Source organism: Ciconia boyciana, chromosome 5, assembly GCF_034638445.1.
Source record: "Ciconia boyciana chromosome 5, ASM3463844v1, whole genome shotgun sequence".
In the NCBI taxonomy this organism is placed as follows: Eukaryota; Metazoa; Chordata; class Aves; order Ciconiiformes; family Ciconiidae; genus Ciconia; species Ciconia boyciana.
In genome coordinates, this window is record NC_132938.1 from 25,307,131 (window position 1) to 25,332,629 (window position 25,499).

Below are 25,499 nucleotides of genomic sequence, written 5' to 3' on the forward strand. Positions count from 1 at the left end.
CCATAATAGAACCACTTGAAAATGATTCGAGCTATTATTACAAAACATTTTGTAACAACGACCTGACATCCATAATTTTGGAGGCTAAAAAGAAGGAAGAGAGCAAAAGGCGAGAAGGGCCACTTAGATTAGCTCTAGTCAGTGCCATGCAGTAGGCTTGCTTGCAGTGGAGTGTATTGGATATGCTACTGGAGCACACCCCGCTCTACATCACTACATTATAAAGAAATCTAGTACATGTACTTTGAGATGGCTCTATGATGAAAGCCAACACTTAAGAAGTGGGGACAACTAAGAGATTTGTTTCAAAATGCATTCCTGACCAACAACACTCTAAGGTAGTTACAACCTTAGATGTTATTTTTGACATAAGCTACAAATCTCTTTCACTTACTACAGAAGTAATTCAGAATCCTCACTTCAGCAGCTGTGTGTGTGTATTTTGCACTATCAATACAATTTTAAATCACTTGATTATGCACCATCAGGCCCATGCCTTGCTTATTGTATGGGATGGATCTAGGACACATGAAGATGAAAGCCCCTTCCTGTATAGGCTGCAAAATACAAAAAAAAAAGGAGGATCACATAATTAAAGTGACTGAATACTATCCTGGAGAGTTAGCTCTTATCTTTGTCTTTGCCAATTTCTACTTAGTGTAAATCAAAAGCCTTAGCATACAGTCATTTCACTGTACATTTTTCATTTCCTAGTACCTGACTTTATGCTCTAGGGTTTGATTTGCAGAACTGCTGAGCAACTGGAACTTCAGCCGAGACCTATGAAAGCAGTATTTTGAGCAGGTGTAGTTTGACAGAAAACTATTCCCTCCCAACTTCCCATAAAAGACAGAGAAAACAAAGAAGGCAAAATATATGGCTATTTGAATCATTCGTTCTGTTTCTCAGAACTGTGTGGTCATATGGAGGAGGCAATCATGTTCCTTTACCTAACAGGAACTGATGAAAAATAAATTAATCATTGTTCCTCAAATAGCCAAACACAGCAATTACTGACCATTTCCTCACAGAACACTCCTTTACCGGTATCCTGGTTTCAGCTGAGATAGAGTTAATTCTCTTTAGAGTGGCTGGTATGGGGCTATGTTTTGGATTTGTGCTGAAAACACTGTTGATAATACAGAGATGTTTTAGTTGTTGCTACACTAGTCAAGGACTTTTCAGCTTCCCGTGCTCTGCCAGGTGCACAAGAAGCTGGGAGGGGGCACAGCCAGGATAGTTGATCCAAACTGGCCAGAGGGCTATTCCGTACCACATGACGTCATGCTCAGTATATAAAGCTGGGGAAGAAGGAAGGGGGCCGTTCGGAGTGATGGCATTTGTCTTCCCAAGTAACCGTTATGCGTGACGGAGCCCTGCTTTCCTGGAGATGGCTGAACACCTGCCTGCCCATGGGAAGCAGTGAATGAATTCCTTGCTTTGCTTTGCCTGCGTGCACGGCTTTTGCTTTCCCTATTAAACTGTCTTTACCTCAACCCACAAGTTTTCTCACTTTTACTCTTCTGATTCTCTCCCCCATCCCACCAGGGGGGAGTGAGCGAGCAGCTGCGTGGTGCTTAGTTGCCGGCTGGGGCTAAACCACAACAACCGGTGAAGGATTCTTTCTGTAAGGCACTTTTCAACAGTGTGCAATAAAAAAGGCACAGGTTACTCCATGAAAATAAATTAAAATTATCAAGCAGTTAATAAGTAAAGAATGCACTGAATGAGGTAGTGATCCTATGGAAGAAAATAGCATATTATAGTATCTCCTGCACAGTATTAAATTGTATGGATTGAATTGGATGAAATTAAGGTCTTAGAAATAAGCCCAGTTTTCCCATATTTAGAGTGGGTGCGCAAATCCCTACCTAACCCCAAGTAAGTTTTTACTCTAGATAGATGCTTGGCTTCAATCAAATTCAACATAACAGCAGCCACTGAATACCTCAGGTCTTAATAAGATCTAAGGAATGTTAAGTCAGAGCAGAAGACATGGACTTTTAAGTTTCCCCACTCCCCTCCTCTCCAGTCCCCAAAGGAAAGGCTTTAGTGCATCGTCATAGTGAATTAAGACAAGATGATACAATCTGGAAAGAGATGTTCAAAGACAACAGCTACAAATAAATACATACATACACAAATTAAAAGCTGCAATTTCTTAGTACTCAAAAACAAAGCAAGAAGATAACAACAGACAGGAGAGGAAAAGTTATAATTGCAGATATTCACAAGTTTCTCCCTTGTGCAGAAACATGCTGGGGGGGGGGGGGGGGGGGGGAATCCATGCTGCAACCATACCTTGCCATTACAAATAATTTGTATGCATGCCATTTAGTGATGGTCCAATAACCTTTTCGTTAGTTCTGAAAAAATTTGTGTGAGCTGTTGCATCAATGTAAGGAACTGAATTCTACATAAACTAGTGCATTTTACCACAAAGCAATTTAAAGCTATTAATGGAAAGTAGAGTTCATGACTTAAAGGTACCATAGTCATTTGCATTGCTGCTTTGGAAAAATACTGAAAGGACTGAATTCTTCAGCTATTCTACAATTCAGAGTTCAGCTGAGGTGCAGAAAGTGTGATTCAGACCACACTCTATTCTGCATACACATGCTTTCTTTTTCTTGTCACTCAACATACTAGGAAAGCAACAGTCTCACATGAGGCACACAAGACAGAACCAAGAATCAAAAGCCAGCTGGTAACACTGCATACAAAACCTGCCTTGCTATCTTCCCAAATACCCTGACAGATACCAAGCAAGAGAGACAAAACTGCTCTCTTTGTTGCCAACCCCAGCCCCCCATGTGAAAGACAAGTGCAGACAAAGCTCCAATTTGAACAATTACGATAATTCCCTTCCAGCAGGGCTCCTCTGCAGCATGGAGCTCATTCAGAAATCAGCATCTTATTAGCTAGAGAGGCTGAAGCAACTGCAGCCTGCCGGGGCTATGATCTTTACTTTTGCTGCTTCATGAAACATCATGAGATGACATAAAGACAGTGCATCTAAATAAACACGTAAATAAAATTCCAACCCTGTCATGAGCAAGTACAGCCCATATTCAAGGCTTTCACCTTTAGTCTTATTCCAATGGCCATTTCTAACATTGCCTCATATTAAAAGAGACAATCATGCTCCTTACGATACATAACTCGTAACACATGGAAGTTCATGCCATTTCAGAGTTCATTTCTTGCTACTCACTTCACACATTTTTCACCCCAAAGGGATGTCAGTTTAACACATGCAAAACCTATCATTACCTGAAAATTCCTCAATTTTCCTTTCTTTTATTGCTTGACCCCTTCCACCTGCCTATGATTTTTTTTTCCATTTAGCTGAAACAGGTATCCCTATAGCCACCATCTCAAACTCACACACAGTTTTAAACACTTCCCCTTGTAATGAGCATCCAGAGGACCTCTCGTTGATACAAGGACATTTTTAAACATAGCTATTACTATTAATATTTTAAGTAGCCATCTGGACTCTTCTTTGGAAGTGCTTCACAACTGGAAACCTTCTTGGAAGATTTATCGAGACTGTTCTCTGGAGACAAGAAGGATCTGTGTATTTTAAAAGTACTATGTACAATTATGGTTTTCTGAATTCACATCTTTATCATTTTCTTGCTGAAGCTTTACATACACACTGAAGATCTTGTTACGTATTCATAGTCCAGACAAATTGCTAACAAAGTGTTTGAACTCCTAGAGGAAGGACAGATTGTGAATGTTTTTGTGATATTTTAAAATCTAGAACAGCGGTCATGCAGAATTGATGAACCTCTTTATAGACCTTTTTGTACAGTTGTCACGGGAAAATAGAGAAAACTGGTACGATAACCCCCGTGGCAAAGATCCCTTAATGAACTAAGAAAATCTCCAGATAATGGAGTTTCTGCTTTCCTCCAAATTTACCTGTGGATATAAACAAATATGACATCGACCAGTAAAAAGTATCATTGACCAAGCACAATGCTTTTACTTACTGACTGCAAACAGAAAGGTCCTAAGACAATTAGTCCTCACTGTATATATAAAACCTTTTTCTTCTATTTACTACCTCCTACTTTACTGAAATAAAATTTAATTCTGTGACATCATATTTCACAAGTAAAAATAATTCATAATTTCTCCTTCAATAAGTATAAGCAAAAGTAACATTTCCTCATGGAGAAAGTTTTCCAAAGCTTTTTTTACTCCTTAATCTAATCTCCAAGTAATCTGCAAAATTCAGAATATTTACAAAGGACAATTAATTTTAAAAAAATACTTAAAAATAAAACATGTTTCAACACTTTATGAAGTGCCATCCAAGTAGGATTAACTATGATGGAAGTTTTGAAATCTTTAAAAAAAAAAAAGTATCTATGGATTTCCAGATACCCTAAATTCCAAACATACCCCATTTTATCATTACTGGATCACTAGGGGATTTCCCTGTTGACGATAATAAAACCAGGAGTTCAGATTTCTGATCCTATCAAACTGAATGGCCCTTCTGAGGTGATGCAAATTGCAACAAAACAAACAAAAAACCTTACAGGAGTATTTTAATGAAATATGGAGAGCTCTGGATTGCACTAACAGTACTTTTTCCAGCTAGGGAGATTTTAGACACCTGCTGCTCACAGAGCCATGAAGAGAAAAGTGGCACTTTAACAAGTGACATTATGATCTTTAATTTAAGAGAGAAAAATACACTAAGGAGAGTACAGACCCACGAAAAAGCTTTTGACCAGATGGTATAAATTCTTGTCTGTTTAAGAAATATTCACCCTAGCAGAAAGGAGACATTAAACGCCATCAAATTTCAGATTTGCTTAAAATTTGCAACTGAGAACATTTTGAAACATCTGAACCAAACTAGCAAAATAAATTTTCTTCTTATGGAAGATACAAATACATATTTAGTAGAAGAACTATATTTTGAGTGTGTGCATGCATGCACATATACTTTGAAAAACATGCCTTATACCCCTTGGAGGTACAGACATTTTCTAGAAGCCAGTGTAAAGCAGCAATTTCCCACTGACGCCTAGAATCAGAAACCTAAGGAGACCAAACTATGACTTGTGAATTCTTCCTACTTCTGTAATATTTATTCTAAAACAGTGAAGGGATGGCAGCACCAACAGTTTTGCCATACATTCTTCTGTGCCTGGACCAAGAGAAGGCCGATGCCATGACAACAGCAACACTGCACAGTGGCTCTTGATAAGCAGGAATCTTTCCTAACCCAGTCAGTCATTTCAACACTTTCTCTCCTGCGACGACATTCTCCTTACTTTTAGTTCAACCAAAAAATAGAGTGGGGTGGTTTTATGGCTTTTGTTTGGGGTTTTTGTTTTGTTTTGTTTTTAAAGAAAATATTTTCTTCTGCTGCCTTTAGATTCACACATACTAATTTATCTTTATGAGACAAAGATGAAAATAGCTGATGAATGCACTGAAAGTGTTTTGATTTTTCGTAAAGCAAAATTACTAAGGGACACACAAACAGCTACTCTTTAGCAGCTGTTCACTTTCATATTTGCCTAGGCTTTTTGTCACAAAGGTAATGATTCCACATAAATCAAATACTGTTAGTATAAAAGTAAATATGTAAAAGAGTTTCACAAATCAATGCAGTTTACAAATAAGCAATCTACTTTTCACTACTTAAACACTGAAATAGCTAGAGTATTAAATGCTCATAGAGTTTACTGAAATCCCAGTAAATCCATCGTAAATAAGTGTTACTATGAGTTCATATAAAAGCCATTGCCATCTGATTTTAGTGACTTTTTTTAAAAATTTTTATGTTACAACAATTAAAGTTAAGAAGGGCAACCATCACAGCTACACAATTTAACGAAAGTCATTCACAACTCAAACAGTAACCCCATACAATTACAGAGAAGCTATTCAAATATTTTTATTATAGTAAAAAATAAAACAAGAGTCCAGCTCTAAAATATCTGCACTATACTCGTGTTTCAGGACTGGGTCTAGAATTAATATAGCCTTACTGAACCAAAACATCTTTATCTTAATTAATGTAAGTCTAAATTTTTACGAATATCAGTCTTACAAAACTCAAAAATTATGAGCCCATGCTTCTAGCTCATGTAAAACTCATGTAAATTCAAGTTTGCAAGGAAACTATTTTCTGCTAATGGGAAGCAAAGGCTAACATCCAACAGAAAAATACAAATTGTTTGTACAAGCATGGAGCAACCATACTTAAAAGAAAATACTACGACAAATTAAAAGTTTAAAAAAAAAAACCAAAAAAACCCCAACCCTTTAAAAAACCTAAAACATGCTCCTTTCAAATAACCTTCATACGCTGTGCTACTACCTAGAGAGGTAGTTGAAAGAACACTAAAAATTAAGTGATCTTTAATAAATTATCTCCATTTACCATTTCTACATTTATCTTCTGTTTGTTTCACTGAGCTTCCTGTTGTCACACAATGAACAACAGAGGAGGGTCTTGTAGGACCCTGAACAAGCTACAGACGCGTGGCTCCCTTGTAGTGTAATGATTCTACCTGTCTCCTGCATTATTTTCACTTCTCAGGTCTCTCACTCCCATCCATCTCCTTACACAAGGAAGAAATAAATCTTGCTCATCTGAATTTAATGACAGACTGAAAAGGCAAAACTTGCCAACATCAATGTTAACTGTTTCAGAGCACATTCTTGGGGTGGGGCAATGGGGGTTGATCACTACTTAAACTGTTACTCTAAAACCATTAATGTAGTAATGTAGCAAATAGAAGGTTAACTTTCACATTTTGCAAGTTTACAAATTTGTTTCCTCAATGTTCTATTAGAACAGCCTTCAAAATCATTCAACGATAAAAAATAAAAATTATTTTGAAACATACACATATTACTATGTTCAGATAAGTCAAGATGCCTCACAAATCAGAGATTAGTAAAGAACAGCACCTACAGTAGCAATTTGTTCATGGAAAGAGACCAAAAAAAAGTGAAACACTGTTTTACAGGCTGATCTAACAGCAACATCGTAACCTAGCACCAGCAAACTGAACCCACTTCATATCATGGTGAAGCACAGCTATGAAAAAGCTGTTCTGGCTCATAACTGAAGGTACGCAGGTGCACCTCATCACACAGAAGTTGCATCAAAATTGCAAAGGCTTGATCCAGATAGCACTGCAAAAGAGAATCTCACAAACAGTAAAATAGAAGTAGAATTAGAATTATAAGATTGCCCCAATTCAGGATATTCAGAAACCCAGCAGCAGCATTTTGTACCAATTGTGGGTGGGGAGGCTTGTAATATGCTACAATGACTTTTGGGAACAGAAAATCTTCCAAAAAATCCTTCTATATTAGCAAGGATGGGCAGCTGCAATCTGTAAACACACTGAAGTTAGAAGGCGGTATATTTTCCCAGCATGACCATGCCATTTAAGAAACTAGGACAAAGAAGAATTCAGGAATGAAACAAAAAACTGGACTGAAATGAAACACTAGCAACTCCGACATTAATGGCAAAGCTCCAGCCGACATTCAGAGAGCTGGAGATTCACCCCAGGTATCTGTGTTTAGATCCTACAAGCAACAGCTTTCCTTAAACTGCCTTGTATATACTGAAAATGCATCTTTAACTTTTCCATTTTAGAAGGACAAGTAGCTAGAAGAAAATCTGCACAGGCCTCCTAAGGTTAATTTTAAAATACATCTGCATGCAGCGTAGGAGAAAGAAATTTAGGTCTGTGGATGAAAGACCTGCACAATTAGAAGACCTGAACAGCCAGCTCCACAGAATCATGCAGAACTGTGATGAGATAACATCTTCTGGGTTTGTACCTAGAGTGCACTCTATTAACCTTTATTTTTTCTTCTCCCTTTAAAATTCCAGTTCAGCTCCACCTGCATATATTAAGAGACACATTTCAGATATTCCACACCTCATCAACAAGAGACGGATGAAGAAACAGAGCCTGTGTAGATGTAACCCTTTTATTTCCACATTAGCATTTATTGGTGCGAACACCAATAAAGACACACGTTTCGCATCTAAACTGCTAATTGTACACATTTACGGTAAGTAAGTGCAAATACCTGAGATCAGCCTCAAAACAGACTTCTTCGTTTTATCAGCTGCACATTGTCATTAAATAAAACAGAAGAAGCAGCAAGTTATATATCATCCTGTTTTAGCTGTAGAAGGAAAGTGAGAAACCTGTAAATACCTAACGCACAGGAATGATTACAGAGCACACAGAAAACACACAGAGAAACAGCTGATGTATTTACTCAGGGTGAAACAAGCCCTTTCCAGGTAAGTCACATAAAAATGGCAGGTACCTCTGCTGTGTGGTTGGTTGGTTTGTTTTAAATGAAGTAAGACCAAAGATGCTGGAAACCCCCTCGCTTCTCTTTGTGAAAAAGAGAAGTGCAAGGTGAAACAAACCAACCTGGAAGTCAGAATCCATCTCCTACCCGGGCATCAGTGATGACCGGTCAGCACTGTTTCCTTTTCTTATGGCTACTCAGGACTAATGAATTTTGCCTCGATCAGTTTCTCAACTTTCGTTATGACCCCCATCTCCTGGCTCATCAGTTTTCTTGCAGCCCAGCAAATTGGCAGCTGCTCAGTTCCTTCAGGGGAGAGAAGCGAGAGTCAATTGTAATAATGGGCTGCAATTACTCCTGCGTTGCAGGAATGGAGCTGCTGTTGCTGACTGCTGTCATTTTATCTGCCTTTGAACTTCTTTATGACCCCGTGGCAAGGAATTACAGCCCTCGGCTGGAAGAAACATCACACCTCTCATCATCACACAACGTCCTGCAGAGCCTCTCAAACAAGTGCCAGACAGGCTGCTTGTGGAACAGGAAGCAGTACACAAAGCCATATTAATTATACTAATGCAGCCACACTGCTTCAAGACCTTTTTCAAACCTCACTCTGGTATCTCTAACACAGCTCTGCATACTGCACTTAAGACTGTAGACATGTATAAACGTGGACAAATGCACTGTAATGGATAGAGACTCCTCTCTGCCTAGATGCAGAGTATAGAAACCCATACAATTTGAAAACATTGGACAGTACAAGACAGAGACAATCATTTTGCCATAATCAAAATGGAGTCATATCCAATGGACAGTAGTATTTTCTTTTCTGTTTGTTTTTGTTGTTTGGGTTTGGTTTTTTTTTTAAATAGCCTAACTCACCTTAAACAAAGACATGGACAGGAACTGTAATATCCAATTAAATATTAGATGTAAGAACCCCCAGAATGATTGGCAAAGTCAATAATTAAAGTGTTTCTCTTCATAAGTAAAACACACTCATCAGCCACTGCATTCTTTGGCTCAACATTTTTTTCGAAGCAACTTTTATTGGAAATATTGCAGAAGTAGAACCATAGAATCATTTAGGTTGGAAAAGACCTTTAAGATCATTGAGTCCAACTCTAACACTGCCAAGTCCACCACTAAACCATGTCTCTAAGCACCACATCTACACATCTTTTAAATACGTCCAGGGATGGCGATTCAACCACTTCCCCGGGCAGCCTGTTCCAATGCTTTGACAACCCTTTCAATGAAGAAATTTTTCCTAATATCCAATCTAAACCCCCCCTGGCACAACTTGAGGCCATTTCCTCTTGTCCTAAAGTACAACATAAAGGTCCCCAAAAGACAAAAAACCCCCAACCAAATAAAAGTTGTTTGAAATGCTCAAAACATACTAATGTCACTAGGTATCACTTAAAAAACAAACAAGATTATTTCCACCTTTCATTTCCTGAATCATTGCTTTCCATCTTTTCTGTTAAGCTGAATACTTTCCTTCTCAACCACTGTCCAGGCCTGTTCACATGGTCCTCCAGCTGCCCCGCTGCCAACTGTTTCGGCAACCTTCCACCTTAAGTGAAGGTAACAAAGCTTGATTTTTGCTACAATTCAGTGCATGTAACATTTTTCAAACGTTTCTTTAAAAGTGTTAAGATATCAGTCAATCATTTTGGTGGACCTTGGGGGGGTGGGTGGGAGGGAGGGTATCTGACCCACATGCTGAGATGGAAATAACTTTTGAGTGAAGTTTTCTGGAAATATCTGTAAGATATTGATTTTTAATGAATGAGTTTTGAAACATGCCATCTCTAACGAGATATTATTTTGCATGCAAAATATTTAAGAGGGAGAATTTCATTTAATAACAATGGCATTGAAGTGTTTCATGAGGCAATAATTCAGTTTGACTTGATTAAGTTCAAATTTGTTGGCCTAGCAATTTATTAACCAGGGACAGAAATTATTGCTGAGAAAGCACACTGGGGTATTCCCCACATTCTTACTATGCTGTAAATCATAAATTCCCTTCCTCTTGCTGTAAGGATGGTGCAATTATTTAGAATAAAGTTTATAGATATAAGATAGTGGAGTAAACAAAATAATGCTTTGTTATTATCTGAACAATGCCAAACTGCTCCAAACAACATAAAGAAACCAGCACAAATGAAAAATAACTTATTTAAGTCCAAAAGATTAAAATGTCACTTAAGCTACAATGATACTAAAGTTCTCAGTATTTTAAGCATCATCTTTATAACACTTATTTTAAACCACCCACTTTTCATAACTGATGAAAACTCAAATGGCCTAATTATTTTAGTAGTCCAATAGCAACATCAGCCTGCTCTCTCTCCACTTCCAGCAAAGATACTGTTCCCATTTTCAGTGCACATTGTGCAGAAGACAACAGTTCTGGAGCAAGCGTCCACTGTTTGATTAATTGTTTGTAACAAAAAAGGTGGGGGTGAAATAGTATGAAGGAAAAAAAAAAGGGGGGGGGGTGACTACAGATACTGGGCATCCTAAATTCCAATGGTCCTTACTCTGATAAACTCCAACAGAGATTGAAGTCAGACCACCCAATCTTGAAAATCATCATGAAGTAACAACAGAAATCCATGAATGCCAAAACAGTTTTCTTCATGAACGCTATGCTGCTTCTGCTTGTTCAGCTACTGCAAGCTAAATGCATGATGATCAATCACCTGATTTTAAGTGCTTGGAGTTCTAGACATTACCGTGTCAGTTACAAGGCACATTAATGAATTGCAGGTACACTCTTAGGTCTCCTGCTGGTGCATACTAATCCATTTTATTTAGTATTGCAACCAAGGAGAACATTTTAATCATCATAATGTGACTGCCAGTGCTCACCTGATCATACTCATCACAGATCAAGCAAATCCCAAGGTCTTCAAGAATATTGCTTTCCCACTTCAGACTGGACAAAAGAATAGTCTCACCTCTCTGTTAAAGTTTAGCTTCCACAGAATGATATCCATACAACTTAGCCCTTTATCATACAGGCAATGTACCAAAACAAAAATATCATTTTGTGATATTACTTGTCTGAGCATTGCCACACCAATTAACTTAAGATTAAATTCATAAACTGCATTTAGTTAATTGAGTTGTAACAGATTTCAAAAATGGCAAGTCGATAACAGAAGATATATCCTAAATAATTAAAAATATCAGTGGTATATCATGCTATTTTTAACTAATTAGGAAGTGGAATTCACATACACTATCATAACATATGTTTGTACCTATCTTTAAGTTTGTGGAATGAACACTTCAGTGAGGATATGTTGTCTACACTGCCTCAGAAATACTCTGGTCTTCAGTGCTGTAACGTCTTTGTAACTTTACATGAATATTAGTATTTCAGCTATACTAATTAGTTTAATACCTGAAATAAAGGATGCAGGCTGAGGGGACAAAAAAAAAAAAGTAATCAGTGTTGCCACTGGTATGTTTAAAGCTACTTCTGTCCCAAACATGGCAAATGCATAGAAGTAACAGATGGATAGGAAAAATGTGGTTTACATTGCCCTCAATTTAAAGGAGAAAAAGCAAACCAAAGCTACTGAGTAGTTCTTCAGCATGTCTCCTATGAGCATTGACTGATAACGTTTACAATTAAACAGGAATCAACTAGAAGCAAAATAACGTTCTAGATGCATTTAATTCCACAGTATATTGAGCTATTGAAAGAGAGATCTAACTATTCTTGAATAACATTTTTTCTTCAGTTTCATTATCATCTCAATCCTTGTTGCACACATAAAAAAAGAAAGCACTCCATTATCTAAGTGTATATATACCTATGTATGCATACACACTGATTATACAATCTTTCAGGTTCACTGAATGCAGAAATAACTTGTTCATGTGATTTAAAATAAATAAATAAATGCAGACCTGGTCTACCATTATAAATGAAAGTACACATAGCGATGCCCTGCTTCCTATATTCAGGGCTTTTGATCCAATAGATGATTTTACCATGGGATTTGAAGCCAAGCTAGTAGTTCTTAAATGCAAGTAACATGAATAATGATGGATAATGCTCTCAGGTAATTCCAGTACTCTTAGAGGAAAACAGATTTTCCCAATAGTGCATTCATAATGTTAAAACCTTATGACAAGTAGATCTAAAACCTTCTTCAATTGTTTACGCATGTGCTGTGCCACTCTAAAATCTTTTTTCTTCATAATATTCAAACAAAACCTACTTTTCTTCACTGATAATTTTTACACGATCAAGGTAGCTGGCTGTATAAGTATTAGTCATCCAGAAAGCTCAGCTGAGCATTACTGAGGAGCTGAGAACTTTGCCATTTTCCTTCCTTCTTCCACTACCCTCCACCCCAAATCAGATTAATCATGAAGCTTTCGATCATTGTGGAAGCATTAGGCTTTCTATCATGTTTCATGATTGCTTTAGGTGTACCTACATCTCAATGAGATCTTAATAGCATAAGAACAAATAAACAAGAAAAATAAAATGCTCATATAGCCAAAGCTTAATTTATAAGCTCATAGAAGAGCTTAACATTAACTTTTTAATTTTTCTTTGATAGAATTCCTGTTTATGACCTTCTCCATGTTCTTTAATAATATCTTCAACACCTAGAACAACATCCCACAAATTTATTTTTGAATGTAAAATGTAGATCTTCCCTGTACAGGTGGTCACGGACATATTTTTCTTGGCTGATTCCACCACCTTACTTTAACAGCATATTATTTTAAATTCATTTTTTAATCTTTTTTGGAGTAGGGGTGCAGTTAGTTTAAAACTGAAGAAGTAATGGTCAGAACAACAACAAACCTTTTCCCCACCCAACATAGTTTCCTGTAATCATTCATTTTGTATCGCACCACAAGCAAAAAAGGAAGTTTTTAAGCTTTTTTACAGAATTCAAGTTATTCCCTGCTTATTTTTTTCTGATGTCATGCACAGCAATTGATCTTTGCCATGGTTTTGAGTGTGCACAACTGGAATTAATTTCTTGCCAAGGAACTGCTGGAAAATTAGGAATATGACCTTAATCTATCATCCCAGCTACAGCTTGATGCAAACAACCATATTTAAAAGAGGCTGGATCATTTGCTTCCACTTCAAGTCACCAATCTATCAGTATCTTAAAACATTTGTTCATATTAATCTTTCCCCCTCCAATATATTTGATATATTTTTGAGTTGTTTTGGTTTTGCTTTTTTTAACATCTTGCTGCAGATTTGTATCATTCTGAAGTAAAGAGTACAGCTTGAATGAATCAAATAAGGACAAAGGAGGACAAATATTCATTTGTTTTTGTCACCTCCACCTACGTAAGCATTCCGGGCCAGGCTCATTCATATGTTTGTAAACATGTTTGATCATAGTCTGCACCAGCAATCAAGTAGAGAACTCTTTTCTTTACAGAGCTTACCAGTTATCATTACAACTAACAGCTTATCACTGCAAAATCTCCAAAAGGACACATGTTCTTGGGGCAGGGGGGATAGGGAACAGGGGGAACACAATGACACGGACAACACTGTTTCTTGTTTTCTCATTCTCAATAATTCCGTCTTCCACCACCCCGCCCCACTGCATATCAGGCACTCCTCTCTCCTCTCACTTACCACCTATGAACTATCTGAAAGGTCTTCCCATTCCACCTCCCGCTTTCTTTCATTGCCTTTAATCCCCTACCTCTTTCCCTAGCTTCCTTTCCAAAACTGCCAGTTGCTTTGCTCAGGGTTCCTCATTAAATCTCACAATCTTTAAGCAACTATTCTGCTTTCTACTCAACTCCGCTTCCCAACTCTTCTTTCATATTGCTGTTGCCATCACCTTGGACTCATTTTCTATTCACCTATATTATCACAATGATACAACGAAGAATCTAAATACATTTAAAAAAGGCTTTCTCATGCTGCTTTAGCATGACAAACAATCATTACTACTCAGCTTTAGGACTTCATTTAACTACTCTTTTCTGTTCACCTTCCATTGTTAGACACTTTCTACTGTACTTAATAGATCGTTTACTTCATTTTTTTTAAGCGTTTCTCTTTCTCATCCATCATGTTCATGATTATTAATCAGGATTACATTTTCTCCAGGGAAAAACAGAACATTTCCTAATGAACAATCCCCTTGCAGAGAGGATCATTATAAATTCCCATTGCTATTACCAAAAAGTCACAGACTTCTAAGTCTGCCTGAACCTCAACCACATCATCTCTGGCACTGTATTCCAGAATCACAGAATGGTTTGGGTTGGAAGAGACCTTTAAAGATCATCTAGTCCAAGCCCCTGCATGGACAGGGACATCTTTCACTACATCAGGTTGTTCAAAGCACTCCCCTTTAAGCCTGTGTTTCTTAACAGAGACGAGAACACAGCTCTGTTCCTACACGCACACACGCTTTCCACTTCCCCTCCACTGATATTCACATAACTTCCTCTCTTTCAGAACTTCACGCTCAAGCATCATCTTTGACTTGTCCTTCCATCCATCCCCTTACTGGTTCTCTACATTATCATACCCTTTGCCATCTTATACTTGTTTAATATAATTTCCTGTAACACATCTTTTGATGTTGTCCAGTTTTCCTTTAAATGCACCATTAGCATTACAGAGGAAATGAAAATTACTAGGCACTCTCTTACTGGTTCACTCAACATGAATAAACATTTCCATCTGTCACAGAGCAAATCATTTCAATCTTTGACAAAACAAAAAACCCTCTGAAATCAATAAGAGCACTGAGCCAAAATGAAACAAGAGGTTTTCGATAAGAAATGGATACTATTTCTTGTACATAACAGAGAAAATACTCATCATTATTCAAGCTTAAACTTGGAGTCATGCATGGGGGAAAAAAGTCACAAATAATTACGGCACAGAGCCATACCTACCATTTCCCAGTCTTTACATTTGGCAAAGTTTCCTCAAATATCCCAGGTAAATACATCTATTTCAGAACCACCCAAGGTAGTAACAAAGAGGATCCTGAATTCTTTTTATCAAAGCCAAATTCTAGAGCAAACACTATGACACCTAGGCCCCCTCTGACTTTAAATACCGGTGAATCTCAAACACACCGTAACAAAGGGGGTATATTCTAGCAGACCAGGCAAGCATCTGTGAGAGCCCTACTGATGGTCACAGAGGGGAGGTTATCACTGGGACCACCACAGCAGACTGACATTTCAAGCCAATGTTTGAGCTGTCATGAAGGATCAGATGACATGTTTTTATTTAAGCACGAATGATTTTGAAATAGAAATGGGAATTTCAGCAAGTTACAGGTTGAACAAATTGATTCTGTACAATCTATTTTTCACTTTTGCTCCAGAGAGGAAGTTTAAGAAATTCACACTACATGGAGAGTCAAAGAAATTGATGGTTTCATACCAGCACTATATCACTGCCAGAAGCTCAAGCTAAACCAATCACTTTTTAACTAGAAATGGGCCTGAGACATGATGTTCTGATCTCAATCTGAACTTCACAAAGTTCATGGTGGTTATGTTAGGATTTGACATTTGGCTTAGGATCTTCTCCACTTTTAACAATGAAGAAAAATCTTTTAAAGTAACAGTGGACTCTCCTCTATCAAGTTTAATAGAAATCAATAAATCAGCTTGATCCGATCTCATTTCAACATTGTAAGAGGTCTAAATAGGTGTCTTTTAGCACTTCAGTTATAATAAACCCCTCTAAGTCTCTCTGGAAGTCATTCTCGTATGGATGTGAATTCCAATATGAACAGGATTCGAGGACATCTCTGGACATATTTGTCTGGTAATTACTTGCTAAAGCACAAACTTGAGACAGGGAAAGATTTTTAGAACAACAGAGCCCTCTAAGGGATTGATGCTGTATTACTGTTTTTTTCTTCAGTGCTGCAGTAAAAACAATTCGGTTTTCAACTTGAAAATAAAACTCAAGAGGTAGTGAGAGAAGAATTACAGACTATGAAAGCTTAAAGACAGAAGCTATTTCTTCTGATTCCCAAATAGCCAGAAATAGCATAAAGAAAGAGACATTTGTTCAAACGGAGGATCTAAAAAGAAATCTCTTAGGATCATTTAATATTTTTGGTTTTAAGTAAATATTTGGGAAGAAGCTGGTTTTGCACCATTGTTTGCAATTTTCATACACACAGAAGGAGCTGACAGGCTGGCAGCATGTCTAACCTTCATTCTGTTTCAGGGCTTGATTTTGGTTTGCCGTCTGCTGCACTGCAGTCAGTGATCTCTGCAGAGCATCCATGTAGTAGAAGGGAATAAACATTTAGTAGAAAGGCTGTATAAGGGTGTGCCTTCATGATCAGCTAAAGCAAATCTGAAATCAATGATGCTGAAAGGGCACAGCTGATAACTTACCATACACCCGCACAAGCAATAGATCCAACACACACGTGCACATACAAAAGAGTAACTTAAAGAAAAACTGTAAGAAAGGAAATTGACTGGGGGGAAGGCGGACGGGACAACAGTCTTAGATTATCTTAGATAGTCATAATCTGCACCCTGAAAACATGTAACAGAGCAATCAAGAACCCTTCAACAGTGAATGGCTGTGGAACAGTTTTCTAACATAACATAACTGTCAGAAAAACTGATTCAGCATAGCAGTCAGAGCTGGGAGTGCCCCATATCAACAGAGAAAGATCAAGGGACTACTTGAGGCAAGAAGGATGCTCCCAATGGTTATATGCAGGCAGAGTAAGAAAGAAGGAAGAAAGCAAAAATTGGATGCCTGGTACTGAGACTCTCAAGAGGGACATAGCTGGTTTCAAATGACCTATCACTCTGGAAAAGAAATTCTTCCACAAGTCTGTACACCTCATTGAAGTACCACATTTATCCCTTAATCAAGAAGCTCAGAACATCCATAAGGGAGCACTTCAACGTATTCAGGGGCATAAGACAGATACAGTATTGATTCTGAAGGCAGGAGTGGCTCTTTACAATTAACATCGACAAAGAGAGGACTCTCATTGATGAGAATGCATTCCAGGGATTCTCACTGATAAAATACCTGGAAACACCATGACAGAACAGTAACATTGAGCACTGCAGGACAGTGTGGATCATCCCACAGGCTGAGACCATAAAGTAACTTGGTCAACTTCATTCTTTCTATTGGAATGATGTAAGAGAACCTCAGTGAAGTACGGGGGGCGGGGGGGAGGTGGCAGCATTTGCATTTTGTTCCTCCTTAAAGACCTCTAGCTGTAGACTTTACTGAAATAAACAAACTAACTGGCAGGTCACTTATTCATTACAATAATCAAGACTGAGGATTTCAGTATAGCTAAAGAGTACTGTGCTCAACTATGAAGACCAGTTCCTCTCCATGGTGCTCATTCCGCAAAACACATGCTGCAGGCTTAAACCCATAAATTGCATCAAGTTTCTTATCAGTTGGTTGTTGACTGACCTCAAAGAATGTACCTGACAAGTAAAACTTCTTTGGAGCACAGTAAGCAGAAAGAAAAAAAGAAAAAGAAAAAAAAAAAAAGGTCTTTCTCAGTCTCAAATTTCCTGCCATTCCCTGGGAAAGAATAATAAGATCTAAATATTGAACATTATGTGGTCCCCCAAGCTCAAATAATTTCACACTTAAGAGGACAACAGGAGAGGAAGTGAGATCAAAATGACAAGTCTTACTGAGAGACCATTCACGTTTGAAACAGGAGTTTCAAGGCAAACATGTAACACCACCTCCCCCAAACGCCCTCCCAGGTTCCAGCTACTCGCGGGTCATCGATTTCCTCACACAGAAATAATACCTTCCATTTAATGTCCTGCAACAGATTTTTCTTCCACTAGTTCACACAGTCAGTCATTGAACCCAGTTATCCCCATTTATTCCCTATCCATAGCATCCTGAAGAGTGCTACAGCTAACTACTTTACATCATAATGTATTCATGCCCAAAACAAAACAAAAAGCCCTAGATTTTGGGAGCTGAAATAATAGACCTAGTTCATGTTTTTTAATACTGGATTTGTTTAATATATTACAGTGCACAACAGAAAGTGATCAATCTACGTTCTTAAAAACACAAAGAACATCAGTTTTGAACATTTAGCTGAAGTATCACTTAAATACCACAATCTACTTCTTTCTGTACAGCACACTTTCCAGAGCACTACATTATAGGACAGTGAAACCAGTGAACAACATAAGCCTTCTGAATTAGTAGAGTGCTTATGGCACACATTTTAAGAGTGAATTAATCTCAGCCCTGCCACTAACCTGTTGTGACACTCAGGGCTTTTCACTTCACCTCACTATCTATTCGTTTTTTTCCATTGTACAATAGACATAATGATACTTCTCCTGCTTTTTGAAACCTTCCGAGAATTGCAGCAATAAAGTACTACCTAAAAAGAGATATGCATTTATATTGAAATGTACCTATTCACAAAGAGCCATCAATTTCCAACTCACTAGTTAAATCATCTTTGTAAGCATTCATTCACAAAAAGCATATGAAAAATTTACCTGCTCATTTTTGCAGATCCACACAGTATTCCCCTGAAGTAGAATAAAAACTTTGGCTTTGTATCCTTTCAGCTCAAGATACCCGCTTTTCTCAGGGGCAACAGAAGTTCGAGACTGAGAGTTATTATCAGACTGCGATTTCAAGGCATTGAGCATCGTATTAACCCAGTCATTCCTTTCTTCTGAACAAGAAAAAAAATTACACAAAGACAAATGGTTAAGCAGCAGCTCCATTCTTCCCTACCACATTTGTTTTCCTCTTCTTCCTACTATGCTATACTGGTTGATGGTATAGCTATACCACATCAGACAGAATATCCACCTTGAAGAAGAGGTGGAAATAAAAACAACATGAGAGTCCATATCAGTGGAGATGGTAGCAAAGATAGCCACTCAATTAGCTCTCAACAATCAAAACACAAATTGAAAAGTTATACAAACTGATGATCAAGATTCTTAAAATCATGACTACTAGTTCTAAGGTGCTGAATTTCAGACAGCTTAAAGACTGAGGTGGTAGACAGGTGGCATGTTCACCTTCTGGAAGCCAGATCAATGGGAAAGAACTACAGAAGTTATGTAAGTGCAAACCAGGGAGCCTAAATATCATCTATCACTAAAGATGCGAGCCATCCCCAATGCTATTCTATGTTTGGCCGTGCTTTTAAGCATAAACATTTGGCAATTTACAATCTATTGCATTAAGGTGTAGTGGTTAAGCTTGATATTGTCAAGGGTACTGAGTAATCAAGCAAATGCATGTTTGAATATCTTTGCATGCATTATTAATTTAACATCTTACAAATCATGAACACAAGTAGGTGAAGTAATAAAGTTCCACTCAGTCTCATTCACTATGTTCAGATATTTCACCAGACTAAGATCAATATACTTTAATGCTGAATACTCTGAATGAATTAAGACTTGCCCCATGCAATTGGAACTTCATGAATATTTCAACTCTTTGCTATGAAAGATTCAGGTCGTAAAATATATTGGAGGGGCAGGGAGGGAAGGAAAGTTCTATCCACAGTATATATAAAATTGATACAATCAGTGTGGAACACTGCAAAGACCACTGTTAAAACAGTAACATACTTACCTCACAAGTGTCATGCATGCAACAAGAAGGAATACATGAATTTAGAAAAGAGTTTGAAGAAGAAGAAGATAGCAGCCCAACAGACTAGTACAGGGAAGGTGATCCAAGTGCTCCTCTTAGAAGTTCTGTTTTAATACACGCTCTTTTAAAGTACTTTGAAAAGATCACTGGAATATTTCAGTATAGTTGAGGGCAACAAATTACTCTAAAAGGGTTTTTTTAATGGTATTTCACTCCAGTTAAACAAAATCTTGCTGCATCTGAGCAGATTATGCTGTAATTCATTGCTATCACCTAACTGCTTAATTTTTTGCCCCCAAATGCCCCTAAACTTTCCAAAGCATTATATATATAGTTTTTCCCTCTAGATATTTACATCAATCAAAAAATAGTGTATTTTTGATATACCAAAAAATAATAAATCAGAGCACTGAAAGCAAACACAACGAGCACTATAATCCACTGATTGCGGACCAACATTGGTATCAAGAGACACAGATAAATGAAGACAATGATAGCATTCTCTATTTTAATACTCCAGCAGAAAGAAAGGAAAGTTAATAAATAAGGTCCACAGGATGAAATATGTATAAAAGTCTCAATTTCAAAATCTTTGAAAAGAAGTTAAGTATCCTTCGAATAGTCGCAGAACAATTCCCAACCACAACTCCACAAAAGGAATAGCACCAAATAACAGTTTGTGCACATAACAGAAAGCAAGCAGGGTTTTTTACATAATTTAGTATGAGTACATAATCCAGCTCTGGATACAGTAAGGACCAAATTACTTGTACAACACACATTTCTAACCTGTATAGACAGGACAGCTGTATAACCTGAACAGCTGTATAGACAGGCCACTATGTCCAAAGATGGTTATATACTAAATGAAAATGCAATTTAATGTATAACAAGTGGTTGCTCTGAATACATTTTATAAGTCAGTATAAGTTGTTAACTTTTTTATCGTATTCAAAGGCAACAGTCCATAAAGGAAATTACGGCCCTACAAAATGTATTGCACTAAGATGGTTATGTTCCAATTTATAAAAAAAGTATAAAAATAAATTTGGAAGAGAAAAGCAAAAATAATAAAAATACACATACTTTTTAACTCAGCTACGAGCATAAAAATGCCTGAAATGATTTGAGCCAAACCTGATAAGAAGGATTTGTTCACTGATGCTGCACTCCTGTTACAGCCTGCAGCAAATGTTTACAACCAAGCTATAACCCATAAAAATGGGATTTGATAATGGAAATGCTGAGAGACCCTTAGCTATAATGGTTCTGGCATGTACTGCTGTAAATACATATTGCATATCTTTTTTTCTAGGTATTCCATTTTATTTGATTGTTTCCATAAATAAGTCATACATGCACTGATATTGATTCCACATATTACAGCTGTAGGTTGATAAAGCATTAAACTAGAAGGCATACTAACTTCCCTGCTACAATTTACATTTGTACTCTCTATCAATACACAGCTGAAAATACTGTATGAGGCAGTAAATAAAGACACACATTAAAACCCAGATTTCCTTTGATCGCAGCACCACATTCCAGCCATCAGCTTCATTGTTGCTCTTTGTCAATTTTATATCAAGTGGTGACTCGGAGCATATGGCTGAGAGCACACAGGCTCTAAGAGCTGCTAGTGAGACCTGAGGAACATCCAGAAAAATTCATCTTTGGGAAGGATGGGGGAGGAGGCAGAAGAGTTGTAAAATAGTATTCTCATTCTGATATTTTTAAAAGCCATTCCCCAACAATTTCAGTTGTTCTTACAAAGCTTACAGTTATCTCCAGTTTCACTTTATGAGCCCAGAAGAGCTGGATTCCAGAAATATTTCTGGTAATATAACAAGTTATATTTCACAAACATAATTGATCAGCAGTGATTACATGGCTTTTTGGCAACCATTAGAATCATACATGTTCTACTTACCTTCTTTGTCCACACGGAAGACAAAAGTCCTATGGGATGTGACAACTTCAAATTTATTCTCCCCGTGAACTCTTACTGTTGCTATAGCAGAGAGCAGTATTATTCCCTTTGAGAACACTTCCTATAACAAGAATGCAAGAGAAATAGTTAATAACTCTTATGGAACGTTAAATCTCTCTCAAGTAGCATTACTTGCCATGATGTTTAGGAAGTTCACATACACGGGCTGCTCCTAGAAGTTCACCACACTATTAATAAAAACTGCATCAGTAAGTAAACCACTTTGCTACCTATACATCACCAACTTCACTGTTCTGGGTCTATGCACATCTACTGCCCTCTAAAATAGAGTAAAATCTCATGGTGAGATAGAATGCATATATTTGAGATACCACTTCATAAATTGTCTCATGACACTAATATTGCAAAATATCACACTCTCTTAAATTTACAATTTTATGCCAAAGTAAATTACATTGACTACCTCACAGAAACATAATTAAAAAATATCATTATGATACTCATAGAATAGAATCAGACAAGGGAAAAAATTGTGCCTTCTCCAAGCAGAAAATTCAAAAAAATTTTTCTGTTCTTTCCCCACTTCTTCAGTGGCTAGCCAGTAAGAAAAGTAAATTAACTGATTTTATCCCTAATTTTGAACTGAAAGGGGGGTCATCACTCTCCGGAAAAATCCATTGGCCTGTCATTACTAACAAGAATCCTCTAGCTTGGATCAGGTATGTACTTTTCTGCTATATGAGGCAGGAGGAGAACAATCTCTCAAAAACATCATTTGGTATCACAGCATATTTTCTCAAAATTTGCTAATTTCCAATTAGGAATCGGGACAACTGAACTGAACACAAAAGCAAGATAGGAAAAAGGAATTGCTACAAGCACTTTCTCCAAGTGGTTCATCTTTTAACCTAATTAACCAAAGTATTCCATGGGGGGGTGCGAAAAAGCTCAAGCAGACGTGCAACACTTCGGAAATACTTCTGCACAGTTCCTGGATTCCAGAGTTAATGCTGCTGCTCCTGTCCCCACTATGCTTTGATCAATTGGTTTTCTGACTACGACAATTCAGATATACTGCTAAGATTTATGATCCAGATGCAGTAATAGTCCAAGAGTCAGCTCACCATAAAGAATTTGTACTGCAATAACTTTCCTCCCAAAGTATAAATTATTATAATAGACTTTATACAAGGACTTAAGGAACCACTGTGAATGCTAAGCATGAAGGATACACAGGATCATTTTTTTTGTTTACTGAGTTTAATATATTACTGATTTTCACCAAATTCACACACACTCTGACGTTGCTTCACTTCTAGGTACTAATATGTATCAGTGAATGCAGTTTAGCAAATAAAGAAATAGAAAATCAAAATACAGCTGAAGTTAACATGTTACTATAATTACACACAAGAGCTACTCTGTCACTCAGAACATACTTAGTATTGCATATCTACTTTCATTATGGCTGTATTTTTTAGAAGAGATTTTAACATATTTGTTAATAAGGTTGGACATTATGTTAACTACTGATCCTTCACAATGGCAAAGCAAACTTATTACATATACTATTTCTAAAGGTGTTCAGATATAATTATGTTACGGTGTTTGCAGGCATCTACTGGCTGTATTTGGTACTGTAAGAGAATAGTTCAGACTGCTGGAAGTCACAGCTATTTTATTTTATTTGCTTAAAAAAATAAAAGCCAGTTTCCTTTTAAGACGAGCAAAGTTTTGGTTTTACTATTTAAACAATCCTTTTTAATGCTTTGTTCTCCAAGGCATACATATTTTCAAAATACAGTTTAAACCATAATAATTTCTCAATCTTATTTCTGCAACCGCTTCTCTTTCACATGCAAGAAATAATGCCTATTGTTAAAAAGCTCTTGTTGATTAAGATACAATTTTTCTCCTTGAAATACTCCAGACTAGAAATTAGGCGAATTATTTAAGGAGATAGAAAATAAAAACAAATAAACACAGCCAAGAACCTCACAGATACTTCTTCTGTTACTGAGAGCTGTACACTAGTTTTAGGGCTGCTAAAATATTCTCTGACAGAACAATTTTCTAGTGGGGAAAGAAAAATGTTTTTTTGATATCAACTGTTTTGATGAAAATTTTTATTTTCAAATACAGCCCAATGGAGTCCTCCTTGACAGTTGTGATTTAGGGCTGGGCTAAAAGATCCTGGAAAACACTGTTTTGCACTGCTTTGGCTTTCCTTCCACAACAGATTAAATATGATCTATTTCAAGAATGACAATGATTCACCTATTTTGCAGTGAATTTTGTTCTTTGTTATGCTCACATGCAACATAACACAACAAAATATTGAAGTTCTCCACATAAAAAGGCAAGACTTTTTCCTAAATCACTAATATATTTGTCAGGGACCCTAAGATGTTTTTAAATAAGAATTTTCAATATAACCAGCAGTTTTTGCCTTACTCTAAAGTGCATGTTAGAGCAGAGTTCTCCTGCCAAAATTAGGAAGAAATCTGAAACAAAAACTAAGCATAATGGATAGCTGGAAAGAATTCTCAAATTCTACCTTCCTCTCTCCAGTTTGCTCTCACTTCAGTTAACCACATTCTGTTAAGACAAAACCACACAGGATGTTGGTCTGACCACAGCAACTTGCTCAGGACCATGAACATAGAAGAAATGAGCAGCACCACAGATTCAAACAAAAACCGTTCCCAGGTCAGATGCTGTTTTCAGAAAACCAAATATTTTTTCATATATGCAGGTGTAAAGGAAAGAACAGATCTCTAGACGCACAACTAGAACAAGGTTAGAGAAATACTTAGAAAATTCAGGTTTAAATCTTTCAGAGAAGCATTTAGATGGGCTAAGTACACATTTTCAGGAATGCTACCCTCTGTGTCTTCCCTCCCCATCCTCCACTTGTTTCACTCTTCGTTAGCCATGTAGCACACTTCCCCTTCTCAAGAACCTCACTCCTCTCTAATTTGAATGACAAATAGAGCTTTTTAATATTGGTAGTGTTTCTGGGTAAAATAGTTTCATTCCACTGAGTCTACCCTTCTCTGCTTGTAATAATCAGAAAAGAGTATGAGTATGGATTGGTTTCCTTTTGAGACTACTTTAATTGATATGTGAAATCAAAAGTATAACAATTCCTTTATAACATGCTTGTCTCTGTAGGAACGTCCTTGGACAAACACACATTAGAATAGATCTTAATGGCAAGATCCGTCTAAAGTTAAAACAACAACTTCCCCATTTAAATATATATATAGCTAGCCATGTAGCTAGGAGGAGGCACCCGCTGCCTTGCAACGAACTGTAGAACTATCCCTGTCTTTTACCAGAACCAGCTCCTGAGCTGCATGCAGGTCTTGATGGGTCTGCAAATAGTTGCTTACAACATCAAGGTAACAACACACAAGCAACAGCAGGAACATCCTCATATCCATCTAGCAGGCAATATGTATACTCTGGGTGTAGGAGTAGTGATCCAGCAGACACCAACGTACCAAAAACTCATGTTCCCCAGTGACACCGCTGCTCACCCAACACAATCCCACTGTGCAC

The 25,499-nt window shown here is 37.2% G+C and overlaps 1 protein-coding gene across 8 annotated transcripts in view; it reads right to left on the reverse strand.

Annotated features, from left to right (window-relative positions):
- The window catches only part of ARAP2 (ArfGAP with RhoGAP domain, ankyrin repeat and PH domain 2), a 141,263-nt gene that overhangs the window by 86,898 nt on the left and 28,866 nt on the right, over positions 1–25,499 (reverse strand). For all 8 annotated transcript variants that reach the window (XR_012042536.1, XM_072861829.1, XM_072861830.1 and 5 more), the window contains 2 exons: positions 21,915–22,035; positions 18,862–19,043 (listed from right to left, as the gene is read on the reverse strand). Coding sequence is in view for 7 of the 8 variants with exons in the window: in XM_072861829.1 (XP_072717930.1) it covers positions 18,862–19,043; positions 21,915–22,035 (303 nt within the window). In the remaining variant the exon portion in view is untranslated. The remainder of the gene's footprint in view (positions 1–18,861; positions 19,044–21,914; positions 22,036–25,499) is intronic.